The sequence below is a fragment of the Syngnathoides biaculeatus genome, chromosome 11 (genome assembly GCF_019802595.1).
Source record: "Syngnathoides biaculeatus isolate LvHL_M chromosome 11, ASM1980259v1, whole genome shotgun sequence".
NCBI lineage: Eukaryota > Metazoa > Chordata > Actinopteri > Syngnathiformes > Syngnathidae > Syngnathoides > Syngnathoides biaculeatus.
In genome coordinates, this window is record NC_084650.1 from 4,209,491 (window position 1) to 4,224,687 (window position 15,197).

Genomic DNA, 15,197 nt, shown 5'->3' on the forward strand with positions numbered 1-15,197 from the left:
TCTGATTCCAAATCTATTTTCATAAGTTTGTGTGTAAATATGAGGCGGTGAAAGATTTTTAGGGTTTCACAGTCATAATAGCCCTCTAAGTGAAAACCAGTAACCACAATGTGGCCCACGACAAGAATGTGTTTCAGGCGCCTGTGTGTAGTGGTACACACGCCTGACTTTAGTGCAAGCAGCGTGGGATTGATTCCCAGTCATTGATGATGTTAATGTGCCCTGCGACTGGCTGGTGACCAATTCAGGGTGTAGTCTGGCTTTTGCCTGGAGTTAGCGGGGTTAGGCTCCAGAACTCCCATGGCCCTTGTGAGGATAAGTGGCTTGGAAAATTGATGGAATCAGTGCACTTTTGAATGAGTAAAATAAATGAACAGCTCCACAATACTGTATTATTTCTTGAGATACAACTGTACAGTGTCTATACAGTACTGTGAGGCGAGATGTTTGTGAATCGGGATGTTCCATTTTTTTTTTTTTTTACCATTTCTCATGTGAAATGTAATTGTGCTTGTGTTTTAACTTTTGTTTGGAAAAGTGGAATTTATGCTAAAAGAATGAGTTTGGAATTTTAAGTTCTTTTGAGGTGAATAAGGCAGCATGCTAGATCAGCTGGTAAAGCGTTGGTCTCACATTTCTGAGGACCCCGGTTAGAGCCCAGCACCGCCTGTATGGAGTTTGCATGTTCTCCCTGTGCCTGCCTGTTTTTTTTTTTTCCTCCGGGCACTCCATTCCTCCCACATCCCAAAATCATGCAACATTGGACACACTGAATTTCCCGTAGGTGTGATTATTGTCTCCATGTGCCCTGCAATCGGCTGGCGAACCATTCAGGGTGTACCCCGCCTCCTGCCCGTTAACAGCTGGGATTGGCTACAGCACTCCCTGCGACCCTCGTGAGGATAAGCAACAAAAGAAAATGGATGGATTAGGTGAATAACTAAAGACAGTTGGCAGACGTTTTGACTTGTGTTCCAAGAACACACGTCCAACAAGTTTCCCCAATCACCCGAATGCTGAAATATAGTTTTATTAGAAACTTTTAACATTTATGTCGGCATTACTGTAATTACATTGTGACAGTTTAAAGGACTGTTTTATATTATTTTTATTAAAACATGGCCTATCTTGGTTATCTATAAAATATCTTCCATATAGCGTCCTTAAATGATTCCCATGTACACAATAGCAGGCATGAAAACAAGGCCTTTGATTCATTTCTATTCACACAGCATTCCCCAGCATGCAGTGGACAGAACTGTTTGCAACATGACCGCAGCATTGGTGTCATGACCCTGATTACAACTCAGCCACTATGTTGCGTCCCAATAAAATATTTATACGTGAAGAAACCCTGAAGCTGATAGATTGACACCATGTGCTCATTTGGCTTGCACAGAACGAAAACAGCAGTCCAAATAGCAAGGACAGTCAGTCGGTAGACGCAGATATCAGCATCCATCCGTCCTTTATGCCCTCTTCATGCCTCTTCCCATCAGGCAGGCGAAGATGGTCATCACCATTTTAGGGTTAACCTCTACCAAGTCCTCTGGCAGGGCATAAACCTTGGCGCCGATCTTCCTGGCCATGGAGATGGCATACCTGGTGGAGATTAGGTTCACAATTAAAAAAGATGCATATAATTTTCTATTATCACAAAAAAAATCAAAGGTGTCACTCCGAAATTTTGTTTTGGTCATTTGTTTTGTCTTTGCACAACAAATGCCATTTTATGCTTAATGATTGAAAACTGGCGTTTTAAATTATATTAAGTTGGTCTTTGTGCTAGCACAGCATTCGTGATCTTGTGGGGGAAAAACGGTCCTGTACTGTATGTAAAAAAAAAAAAAAGACAACTCATTTTAAAATGTGATCCAGCCATTGCTTTTAACGCATACATGCATGCATAATGCATTTTCATGAATTATTCACATATCAGCAAGGGAAAAGGCTCTCCCAAAATCAACAATTGGTAAACGTATACGGTATGGCTGTAATTTAAAAGCTAGGTAATATCATCTGTATTTTATCTTTTCAATGTTAATATACATCCGCTACTTTATTTATATGTATGACAGTTACAAATGTTAGAGAAAAGATGGGATTTTACTTGGAATTCTTGAGTTTGTCTTCATCTGTCAGATTTTCTTTTTGAACCAGCTCGAAGTTCACACTGCCCGGCTGGATGGCCTCAATTAGGTCCAAAACCGGAAGACTAGTATTGAGCGACTTGTCCTAGACACCAAACCAAATCCAAAATCCCAAAGTATGAGCAACGCACGGCATATGTGAACAATTGTGAGTTGTCCAACAACTTTTTGTTTTTCTAGTCCAAGAACAAATCTACAAACATTTTGGTAACTCAAGGTCAACCTTTCACCGAATCCAGCTACCTTGAAGCTTTTGATAGAAGATGTCTTGCCAGCGTCAGACAAAGTCTTATTCACCCATGTGATTATCAAATCCTCTCCTACCACTTCTCCATCTCCGAGGTCTTCGAGAACATTCAACGTGTACCTAAATCAGGAACAAAAAGGGACTCATTTATCAGTCCATAAAATGTGTGGCTATGATCAGAATCAGTTGGGAAAATTCTGTTTCCAGTACATCCACTCTTCCTCACAGGGGTGTCCGTAAGTTGAATTATAAATCACCTTCTCATCAGCTGCCACACCAGCGCAAGGGTGAGAGTTGAATTTCCATCATAGAGGTCCTGTCCTGCAATTCCCACAAGGGAGAAACCAGCTTCTTTCTTTCCTAGCTCCACTGCGTAGTTACAGTTTTCTATCTGCCTCAGACAAACACACACAAATGTTTTATTTTTTCAGTGTATGGAAACATAGGGCTCGCCCCCTGTATTTATGTTGACCTTTTTCAAATGACCTCCCCCCACAGCCTTGAATGGCGGCAAGTTGACTCTGTTGTCCCAGTCCACTGGCACCTTACTTTTTTCATAAAGTTGAAGAATAGCCATGGCATCCTGCAAATCACTGTAAAAACCACCAGACACACGTAAGTTAGGTGTCCCTGTATCTGTATAGCAAAAGAGAGCCATCAGGAAGTCATTTCACAAGTTGAGAAACTGACCCGTAGATGTGGTGAACACGTGGACTGACTCCCAGAGAGTTCATCCAGTTCCTGAACGTTCTCTCCTCTCTGGTCTCACCTTGGAAGTACAAAGGTAAAGGGAAAAAGATAGGACTGGTTCTTACTTCACGGTGGTAGCAAGATATGTTTTGAGGTTGCCAATGGAGCCTAACGGGCTCATTTTCACAGGGGGATAAGAATACGTTGTGTATTCCTTTAATGGACATGGATGAAGAAATGAGCACTACTTGAGTATCTTTCTCCATTCACTGGCAAGAATGGAAAAATGTTGAGAGAATCTCATGGTGTATGTTCAAACTCTTATTTTGATGCAAATGTTGTACCGAGCAGAATGATGCTGCACAGAGTTTTGGAGCTCTGCATGGATGTACACGGGCCATAGCTGATTCTTCTGACCACAAACTAGTAATGACTCAATCAACTGCACATTGATATAAAAAAATACATAAAACAATCAATGTCACACAGTCGACTTCTTAATTGATGATTATGCCTTTTATGACAAGGAACCACAGAGTGTTTGAGAATGTAATATAAACCTGAATGTAAATGTGCAACAGTAGGTGTGATTTTGCCTCACAAACACATGAAGTGAATGAATAATTACAGCAGGTTAGGTTCTGGGCCACCAAATAAGCATAGTAGAACCACATATTTTTAGGTTATATTACCCTCCCAAGACTGTTATTCATCTTTGCCATGCTCTTATTAAAATCTACCATACTCTTATAAATACTTCATCTACTTTTAAACATTCTTTCAAACTCTTAAACATACAGTCTAACTGCACACTATGTGAATTTTATTCCTTGTAGTAGTGTTAGGTTTGTTTTTGTGTTTTTTATTGCATAGCTCAAATTCCTACCAAAATGAAAATAAATCTGCAATGCACTGAATCCGCAATAGTCGAACTGTGATGGAGCGAGGGAGTACCGTCTGAAACTGGAGCCATTTTGAATTTCAAACTTTATCCTCAAATGCATTGTGTTAGTATGAAGTATGAAGCAGTGGTATTGAACGAGTCTTACTCTCAAGATTCCAGTCTTGGTTCTCTGGTTTAGTCAGAGCCGGGTGTTTGTTGAAGAGCGTGGCCACAAAGGCCATGTTGAGCTTTGCATTCCCAGATACAACGTCAGTGGCCGTCACGAACTGCCGACACCCAAGCAGGTCGGCTTGCTCGAGCATACGCTCTGCTCTCTTCGCTAGATCTTTCTCCTGGACACAAACATACAAAGCTTGTAAAGATGGAGAGAATCCTTCTGTGATAATAATTCATTAGAAATCTATTAATGCAGGCACATGCACAGATATTTTTGGTATATGCTCAAGCAAAAAAAAAAAGCCATGAAAAGGTAACTCATCGGCATAATTATTCATCCAATAAAGAAAAAAAACAGTTGTATGTATTTAACCTACAACACAATCATTATACAGTGATTAACAGAGGAGGCACAGGGAAGCTATAATGATATAAAAACTAAGCACACCAATGTAGCAAAGACAAGAAGGGGGGCTGTGGGGCAAAGCAAGCATTTGTACAATTCTCCCAAAGACTTAAATAAAAACCCCGTCAGATTTCAAAACACTTTGGTTAAAACTGATGACAAAGAGGATATATATGTTGTTTTCCCCAAAAATATTGATAAATGTGGAGTCATTGATGGGGTAGTGGTACACACGCGGAACTTTGGTGCGGGCAATGTGGGCTTGATTCCCACTCAAGTGATGGTGTTGATATCTGCCCTGCGACTGACTGGCGATCAGTTTAGGGTGTAGTCTGCCGTGAGGATCAGCGGCTTGGATAATGGAAGGATGGATATTGATAAGTGGAAAAAAGGGCTGCAGCAAATTGGGCATGTTTTCAGTTTTTTCATCAAGTGGAAAAGGACAGGTGCCTGAGCACCACCTGGTGGCTATGTGTGCAGGTGCCTCTATGAATGCATATATTATGGGTTCAGACTACTACTACAAAAATGGTCTTTGGTTGAATCCAGCATCTAACATTCATTTATCATAAAATTATTCAGTGACAGTAACAATACTACCATTTAATATCAATCCATCCATTTTCCAAGCCACTTATCTCACAAGAGTCACAGGACTGCTGGACCCTATCTCAGCCAACTTTGAGCTAAAGGTAGACTACACCCTGAACTGGTCCCTTGTCAGTCACATGGCGACAACGTTAATCTGTGGGAACTAAACCCATGCTGCTTGGACCAAAGTTAGCCGAGTGTACCACTACACCATCAGTGACTCTACTACTTGATATATCTATGCTAATGAATTAATTTAAAATATTGGACCACAATGGCACTTATAAAAAGGTTTTCTATATAACTTTTGCTTTGATGTCTCACATAAAGTCCAGCCATATCAATGTCAACTCGATCAACGCCCTCCTTGCTGCCGTCTGGTGCGATCTGCTCTAGTAGGTGGAAATACGCCTTGGAGTCCTGTACACAGTGAGAGAGACACCAGCACACATACAAAGAAAATGTGACTTTTTGTTATACACTAAAGTTCTTTATATTTTCTGACCACAACAGAAGGTGACACGAATTTTATGACCCCAATGGCAAGGAGTAAAACAATATTCTAGAGTAGGGGTTTTCAAACTTCGAATTTTATGACCCCAATGGCAAGGAGTAAAACAATATTCTAGAGTAGGGGTTTTCAAACTTAAGAACATTGTCAATGGTACTGGTGCACTGGGGAAAAATTAGATGGCATTTTGGAGAGGACAGAGTGGCCCTGAATTCTTCAAATTTGCCATAAAAACATCTTAAACACAATTAGATGTTCAAAGCACTTCAACGTCGTTTTGGAGTGGATAAAGCAGGCGAATATTAAGCTTCTGGAATGGCCTTTCAAAGCCCTGACCTCAACCCTATTGAACATGTAAAAGCTGGGTCTGCACTCCGAAACCAACCTACAGTATACATGCAATGCTATTATTCTAAGTATGTGTTGTATGATTTATATATGACTCTTGATGACACAAATATGTGTGTGGTCTAATGAGTGCCATTGCACCTTGAATGCAACGCTAGGAATATATGTACAACCATTAAACAACTGCAGTGCCAAATCTTGCATTCCAGTCATATTATCTAACCTTAATATCCCCTGAGAAGTTTGTCAGCGTCATGCCAACTTTCTTTAGGTGGAAATTAGCCCAGCGCAGCAACAACTCCTCTGGGCTGAGTTTCATCAACTCCTCCAAACTCTCCCCTTCCACCAGCAGTGCCGCAATTGCTGTACATAGATTAAGGAGAATGACAGGATAAATAAGACTAAAAATGTCATCTATCTTTAGGTCTTGGGTTAGTTGGAATTTCAGTCCTACTTTGGAATACAGTGGTAACTTGACATAGGACTTTAATTTGTCCTATAACTGAGCTCTTACCTCAAGTTGCTGTTATCTCAAAGCGAATTTACCCATTGAAATTAATGCAAATGCCATTAATCCGTTCCAGGCCCCAAAATGCCACCCCATTTTTTTTTCATTTTTGATGTGTCTTTAAATATGAAATGTGTATTTTTAAATAACAAATACTGTATAAAAACAAACAAGAATAGAAAGAAAGGAACTTGGGTGTCGCGAATCCAACGCCTATTTTTTCCTTTCATATCCTGAATTTTTCTTTATACTAGAGATTTTCATAAGTAGATGTACCAATGTATTTCACGTTTTAATTCCATCAACACCTTCTTCTTCTCACCGCTTTCCTTAGCACTTGCTTTCCTGGGCCGCATGTTTGAAAATGGGTGAAAATTCACTCATACTAAATGCAAAATAATAAAATGCAAGCACAACTGCACAGAGATGCTACCGAGCCGAGGTACACACATGAAAAGACTAGGTGAAGCTCAAAAACCTGAGTGGAAACTGCGTTTCAGCATCTTAACCAATGCGGCGCCATCTACTAGGAATCATTCGTATGTCAAATCCTGGCTCACAAGACGAGCAAAAAATTGTCCCGGCCGCGAGTCGTATCTCGGAAAACTCGTATGTAAAGTTACTTGTATGTCAAGGTACCACTGTACATCTAAGGCTGAGATTATTGTGTTGTGTAACACTATGGCTTTCTGTCAGTACCTTCATTACGGCTCAGCTCGATATCTGCAAAAAGTCCAATCTTTATGATTTGCCAGAGGAGTCCAAGGACGAGATGAGGTTTTCCCTCCTTCAGATCTTGAGCGCCAATATTGACAACTTGGCAACCAATAGCTGAGGCTGAGTTCAGAGCCAAATTCAGGTTCTCCTGTAAGTGAGGAACAGAATTGAGGCCAAATACTCCAAGAAAGTGAAGAAATATTTTAAAATCCACAACAAAAATGATCAGTCATAATTTTTGCAGAATTGTACTTTTAAGAATACAGTATATACAGTAATACCATATATCACTATTAATCTAGTAAGTGTTAGTGTTGAAGATTCATATAACACATTTCCAAGAGATGCAGATTTACTCACAGTCCAAACTCTATTTTCTGAATGTGATGAATGTGAGTGTAAATGTTGTTCCTTTGTTGTCAACACAGTGATCAGGACAATTATACTTTATTTGCGCACTCACTGTAGTAGTCTCGCCACTGCACACACTCTGGAGTATTTGCACAATTGAGAATGTGCACGGCATGGTGGAATGACTGGTTAGTGTGTCAGGCCTCAGTTCTGTGGACCGGGATTCAAAGCTGGGCACCACCTGTATGGAATTTGCATGTTCTCCCCGTGCCTTGGTGGCTTTACTCCAGGCACTATGGTTTCCTCCCAAATACCCCAAAAATGCATTAATTGGAAACTGAAAATTGCTCTTAGGTGTGATTGTGAGTGTGAATGATTGTCTCCATGTTCCCTGCGATTGGCTGGCAACCAGTTCGGGGTGTATCCCGCCTCCTGCCCAAAGATAGTTGGGATAGGCTCCACCACTCCTGCAACCCTCGTAGGGATAAGCAGCTTCAATAATGGATAGATGGACAATGTGCTATATTATCACACAATTATTCATTCTCACAGCAATTATTGTCAGGTACCAGGTTATTTCTGTTAGTCATTTCAAACTGCCCTAAATTGCATGATTTGCACAATTTGAATCTGCATTACTCCATTACTGGTAACCTTTCACTGCTCAGTGACTCTCCATACTGTGGGTTTTTTTGTGTTTTTATGTTTCAAAAGTTTTTCTGTCGTTGTCGTCCTAGAACGTCTCCAACTACCGGAGACAAATTCCTTGTGTGTTTTTGACATGCTGGGCAAATAAAGATGATTCTGATGTTTTGCATCCCTACAACCTGCTCAGGAGGTTTACTATCGCTGCTTTCTCACTTTCATGATAGATTTGCTGCAGTATTAAACCACTTGGTTATCAACACAACGGCAATTCTGCGTCTAATGCTTTATAAACAATCCAAAAGCAGCACCCACCTGTGTAGTGAATGCGGTCAGTTTCTTTGTATTGATTGTTCGTTCATCAATGGTCTCAGGAACAGATTGGTTGATGAGTTTGCTGCACAAATAATAATTCAGAGATGCAATTTGATAAACCATATCATTTTCAGGGCTCAGTGTGACTGAGTCGCGTCATTAGTTCATACAATAATAGAATGATGCTAAGCTTGTACATAGAAAAACACCTCCATAGATGTAAAGACCGCTGGGAGCAATAGCTGTCAGGGCACATAAAAATATATCCAACTATTAAATCATACATTCGTAACACGTCGTAGAGGAAAGTGAATTGAATTGTTCTTGTGTCAAACCACAAAGCCCACATGAATTTTTTTTTATCCAAATCTTCATCGATATTTTGAGTTCAGCAGTTCACCACCAACAAATGCATCTAAACATGAAACATTGGAGTCTCCTTAAACTTTTGTGGTGATGGGAATTACAAGACATTTTCTCATCACCACTTTGGTCATGAAATATTCATGTGATAACTATTGGCATAATGCATAAATGTGCTATTACAGATAAACGTCCATTAAAGGCTTACCAAAGTACAATGCCATCTGCCAGCGCTTTGAATAGAGCGCCGGTGTCCGGGTTAATGGGGAGCACATGTTTGCAGTCTGGATCCTTCTCCAAAGTAGAGTTGATGTAGTTTGCAAAGGCAAAGCGCTCCTGTTCTGGAAGACAATTTAGCCATCAAAAATTGAAATCCAGTGGTACTTTGACTTAGCATCCTCACACCACTGAAAATGATTTTAACACCCCTGGCTGGCATTTTCGGCTTTATCAACTCCTTCTGCTTCAGTTGTACGATGTTTGTATTACATCACCAAGTCAGCGGACTGTATGCAAACCTTGCTTGTAATTTCAATTTTTAATTCAATGCAAAGCATATATATCACCTATGCACTTAAGTTTATTAGGACCGATGGTTAGAAAAAGCACATTTAGCAAAATACCGCCCAACACACACACAAACACCACAGAAAATCCAAGGACAAATCACAACAGATATAGTGGACACACTCCACTTCAAATGCCAGACTTGATGTGATATAAATAAAAGGAGATCAAGAGAGGTAATCTGTAAACTTTTTCAACCATTAATGTGATGTACAACCCGAACAACTTAAGTAAAAATAAACTAGGTAATGAGGCTGCACAATTGGACCCACCCTCTTGTAAAAGGGAATTTTGCTGAGTTCAGAATAAACCAACCAATCACATTCAAATACACGTTAAATAGGAGTGAGGGAGGGAGAAGGGTGCAAAGTAATTTTCAAGGGATAAATTGTAGCATGAAATTAAATAAAGACAGCCATTCTCAGGTGTAAAAAATGGGACTCGAAGAACTGTAGGTCCTAACAAAACTGTTGAAAATAGAAGAAAACTGATCAGGGAAGACCAAGAGGCCAGTAGCAACATTGAAGGTTCTGCAGGGTTTTCTAATCGTACTGAACAACTACATATGACAACAATGTTCCGTCTTTATCATAGGTCTGGGTTATGAGGTATGGTGATAATCCTAATCTTATGAAGGAAAAAAAAAAAACACTTGAAATCTCTCAAACGCATGTAGGAGCATTTTTTGTACCATTTTCTATCACAAAAAAAACCTGAAAAACTCCCATTTAAACATTGGTGTGTAGAGTTTTTCATAGCCACTGTACCTGAAAACTCATGGCGAAGTTACTTTGTGCACTAACAGTGGCCTGATGTTGTATAGCTCACTGCCGCCACCTAGTGGCTTTTTAGTCAAATTCTGCTTGGAAGAAATCAGCAGAGTAAGGGTTGGTCTGGGTTTAAATGACAATGCGATGGTAAAAGGACTGTACTTAGATAGCCAGCGCTTTATCTAGACAATCACAGTGCGTAAAGCCTCACATTCACCCACATTCATACACCAATGGGCAACTGGGAGCAAATTAGGGTTTACTGTCTTGCCTAAGGACACACGGACAATAGGAGCCAGGATTCGAAGGAGCTACCCTTTGGTCACTGGCCGACCAACTTTACCTACTGATCCACAGTCACCCATAGCAGTCTGCATGTTCTTAGCCAATCACGTGTGACATAAAGGCTAAGGGTGAGCACGTTCATCCAATTGGAGTGACTTCAATGATTATGAATATTTAAATGTTACTTTAAAAAATGCTGACACAGCTAATTGAGGTTGTATGATGACAGTCTTTTGACTCTGCTATACATCATTTTGGACACGTCGCTGCAAGACTGGGGAAAAATATGCACCGACTCTGCATTATAATCTTACACTATTCTGAGGTGACAGAATAACTGGCATTCCTGCTACTTATTCTTGGTAGTATAATGAACAACATTGTGGTGTTAATCATTCCCCCCAAAATTATTTTGCATAGTTGTACTGTCATGTTTTCTAAAATGGAAGAAAAGCTTCCAATTGTTGAATGATTGCGAATAGTTTATAATTGATCGTTGTCAAAAATGTCTTTTTTATTTTGCCCATTCTTACCAGAGATTGAATGTTGCGTTCCTTCACTGGAGATTTCACTGGTGCCCCCGATGGCAACAATGCCTTCCTTCTTGTTGAGAGCTTTTCGAAACCCTTTGGCCATGCGGTCGTCCTTCATGTCCTTAAAAATCTGAGCGAGTCCACAAAAACACAGATTTCAAACCAAAAGTTCTCTTTGAAGCCTTTTTTTATAAAATGATGTTCTTTGACGCTCAATTGGATATTTGGAAGTCAGCTTGAGAGCATAATAAGATTCTGCATGTTATTTAGTTGGTTTCTTGGGTTAGTTAGTGTTACCTACAGTGGCGAACTCTTCAAGATTTATGCGGCTGTCTTTGTTCCGGTCAAGTTTCTGGATGAGTTCACGGATCTGGTAACCAGGTAGAGGACAACCGACCTCCCGGAAGAGATCTCCAAGTTCTGAGGCGCAGATGTATCCGTTGCCATCCACGTCTACAAAGATTGGATGAAGTTCCAAAGTGAGAAGAGGAAAACGCGAGTGAAAAAGCACGTATTCCTGGGTTTTTTCTTGACTTTGTTTTTTGGATGATTTGCCTTGACTCAGAATTTTTATTTTTTTTTCATCTGTGGCTTCTTCTCTGATCCACTATCCCTTCAGAATCAACTTTTACATTTTGGCGACACACCGTGCAATATACCATACCTGACTTATCTATTTGTCCATTTACATACTTTGTTATCATCCGCACTTATCTCAAATCGTTGTTTTTAAGAGTAGCAAGAGGAAAGCCATTGTAGGAAAAAACAATTAGCAGTTACCTGGAAGCTGTCTGGAAAACAGCAAATGTTTCTTTTAGGGCTCTCTCATCCAAATTTCAGAATAATTGAGAGGGAATAATGTGGGAAACCTTTTTTTTTTTTTTAAATAAAAAATTTATTTACTCACCTACTTTCTCAAAGCCCTCTTTGATCTCCTCCATTTCCTCAGCGCTTATCTGCTGCGACATTGTGACACCTAACAAAGAGGCCATGGGAAAGCAAGGACAAGTTACATTAAAGTACAAAGTATGCACAAAGTACATAGGTGTAAGCATGACCCCTGGTGTTTCATATGTGATAGGGAATGGAAAATAGTTGGAAATCCACATCGCCTGCACCACTTGTGCCAATTACAGTAGGTTGAGCTCAATCCCAGGCTCAGCTGACTTGAAACAACCATCACACATATATGTAATTTTGTTTTCTGACCTAAACATGCTTGTTTTGGGAATCCGGGAGAAAAGGGTAGTACCTGGAGAAAACCCACACAAGCAAGGGGAAAAGTGCACATTTGTCGCAGGAAGGCCAGAGCCGAGGTTCAAACCACATCCTAAGAATTGTGAAGTCGGTGTGCCAACTACTCAGGCTATCCACCATGTCGTCTGTCTTTCCTTCTTTCCATCCATCCAAATACTTTAAAGAACTAATAAGAGCTCTAAACTATCCAGCCATAAGCTGCCCAATAAACATTCAAAATAGGCATATCAAACATTATAACGTATTATAACGTATTCCATTCAAAATAACATAATGTGGTTACAGTTACCTCTGTGAGCATTAATGTATTTGTAAGACTAAATATTTCATAACCTGTATATGGTAATAAAATGTCATTATCGGGTTGTGACGTGATGACTACAAAACCGTTTCCGTTTTTACCTCCACCAGATGGCACTGCATCAGGAAAAACGTCCCCCCTTTTTTTACCCTTGTCGTTTGAGGTTTTTATTTTTAAAATGCATAGCACTCTAGCCCATTCAATGACATGATTATTTTAATATTTTCATTGATATGGTGATTTTTAATTTCATATTTACATTGCTATCGTGATTTTTGTTTTTTACCCCACGTTGTTCAAACGTCACAAAGAATTTATTCGGGTATCACGGAGGTTCACAACAATTTCTCCAACACGCACGATGTGTGCATAACACACACACATAATGGCAATGACGATGCAGTTCATCAGGGTGATTCCGTGAAAAAAAAAAATCATCTACTTCACACGGTATATGTAAAATGAAAATTCATGATAATAATGTGGGACGTACAACATGTAGAAAATGGTTGACTTGAACATATAACCAGGAAACAATGTAGAATACAATTCATTCACACTGCTTTTGCATCTTCCCAGACTGGACTGTAAAATGAAAAGCATGACATCCCAACTGCTTTAGGATTCACTGAGTCATGACGGAGTGAAAAAAAAGCCACTTCATCTCTTACCTGAAGTCCGCCAAGTGACTGAAATGAGTCCAATGAAAACCCCCAGTGAGAGGAAAGGCCCGAACGTGTGGGCTTGGGCAAGGTCCCGGTTTTCTTGGGTTTTCGAGAACTAGCCCCGCCCATCCGCACCGCCTCTTCTGCGAATTCTCACCGCGCCCTCCGTCCCGCCTTGTGTCCCCCATCAGCAGCAGTCATCTCAACAAAACCAAAACCATCTGATTACGTCTTTCCGTTTAGAGACAAAGTTTACTTAAAGTGTTTTATTTTTTATTTTTTTATTATTATTCGTTAAAACTGAGTCGGAAGATTTTTGCTAGTTCATTTGTAGTGGTGAATGGTGCAAAGAAAACAGAGTAAAATTATCTCATGATAATAATAATTATTACCATCTGTACTGGTCACCAGCCAATCAAAACCAACCATTCGCCCTCACATTTACACCTACTGGCAATTTGGAGTCTTCAATTAACCTACCACGCATGTTTCGGGGACGTGGGAGAAACACGGGGAGAATATCCAAACTCCACACAGGTAAGGCCAGATTCAAACCCCGATCTTCAGTACTGTGAGGTGGTTGTGCTACCCAATCAGTCACCATGTACAATACTGATATAATTTTATTTTTGAGGACAAGCGGTTCAAAAATTGGATGGATGGACTTGGGATGATTTTTTTCCCCCCAGACAAGTACAAGTACTAACTGTTGTATACTGACCACCGATACCTCTGGTACGGCTCTGCCATAATTTTTATCCAGAAATTTTCAAACACAATGACACATAATTACGTACCAGTGACGTGCAAGGCTTCCTTGATGTTGGCGATGACTATGCCCCCTGAACGCATTTGAGGGTGGCATTGGTGGAATCGATGCGCAACGGCTGTTGAAGGGGCGCCAGCCGTTTGTCAACCAAAATGTGTTCGTCTCCAGGACAAGACTTTTATGCCACTGAAGTCTATCAACATTGAAAGCAACACACTGGACTTCAAACATCTCCAAAGTCACCACAGAGCCACCAATGATTACAATACATGATTATTTGTCTTTGCTTGTGTTTACATATATCCATCATTTTCCAAGCCATTTTCCAAGGGTCGTGGGAGTGCTTGAGCCTATCCCATATCATATATTTGTATCAAATTCTATACATCACGGACCCACCTGTGTGGAGTTTGCATGTTCTCCCCATGTCTACGTGGGTCTTCTCCGGGCATTCCGCTTTCCTCCCACATCCCAAAAACATGCAACATTAATTGGACACTCTAAATTTCCCCTAGCTGTGATTGTGAGTGCGAATGGGTGTTTGTTTCTATGTGCCTTGCGATTGGCTGGCAACCAGTTCAGGGTGTACCCCGCCTCCTGCCCGTTGATAGCTGGTATAGTCTCTACCACTCCCCGCGACCCTCGTGAGGATAAGCGGTGAAGAAAATGGATGGGTGGATGAAATAGTTTTAATATTATAGAGCTATTTAAGACTTTTAATCTTAAAAATATGAAATCTTTATCACTTTATATCTTGAAATTATATAAAAACAATTCTCAAAAATATACAAATTGACTGTCATAAGACCATTTAAATTGTGAAATCATGCAACTTTTTATTTAAAAAAATGCAAATTTATTCTTATAAAATTATTACTTTAACAGAATTATAAGATTTATTTTATCTTGAAAATATCAGAATATTTTCTCAAAAATACACAAATTTATGTTGGGAAAATTCTAATGGTTAAAAAAATGTGACTTTAATAGGGCTTTATAGCTTTAAAATATCACCCACAAATTCTTCAAAACTTACAATGGATGCATTACAGAAAAAAAAAACATTTTGATCTTGAATATTTATCTGGTGAAATGATTAATTTCACCGAAGAGAATTCAACCTGATTCTCATATAATCACAACTTTGA

The 15,197-nt window shown here is 39.8% G+C and overlaps 1 protein-coding gene and 1 long non-coding RNA gene across 4 annotated transcripts in view; one reads left to right on the forward strand and one right to left on the reverse strand.

Moving 5' to 3' along the window:
- Positions 1-1,323: 1,323 nt before the first annotated feature.
- LOC133508669 (plastin-2-like) lies at positions 1,324-13,423 on the reverse strand. 3 transcript variants are annotated; one of them, XM_061834951.1, is made up of 16 exons: positions 13,287-13,423; positions 11,965-12,033; positions 11,359-11,510; positions 11,058-11,187; positions 9,111-9,243; positions 8,540-8,621; positions 7,211-7,376; positions 6,227-6,366; positions 5,469-5,564; positions 4,137-4,323; positions 3,088-3,166; positions 2,870-2,990; positions 2,655-2,788; positions 2,394-2,517; positions 2,111-2,235; positions 1,324-1,602 (listed from the first exon to the last, which is right to left on the reverse strand). In XM_061834951.1, the coding sequence occupies exons 2-16, from the start codon at positions 12,023-12,025 to the stop codon at positions 1,470-1,472; spliced, it is 1,863 nt and encodes a 620-aa protein (XP_061690935.1). In that variant the 5' UTR covers positions 12,026-12,033; positions 13,287-13,423; the 3' UTR covers positions 1,324-1,469. The 3 variants fall into 3 exon arrangements, with proteins under 3 accessions (XP_061690935.1, XP_061690936.1, XP_061690937.1); XM_061834952.1 differs by having other exon boundaries at positions 11,969-12,033; positions 13,287-13,362; XM_061834953.1 differs by having other exon boundaries at positions 11,355-11,510; positions 11,969-12,033; positions 13,287-13,362.
- Positions 13,424-13,702: 279 nt separating this feature from the next.
- The window catches only part of LOC133508670 (uncharacterized), a 29,075-nt gene continuing 27,580 nt past the window's right edge, over positions 13,703-15,197 (forward strand). The window contains exon 1 of the long non-coding RNA XR_009797117.1: positions 13,703-13,817. This is a non-coding gene — a long non-coding RNA (uncharacterized LOC133508670). The remainder of the gene's footprint in view (positions 13,818-15,197) is intronic.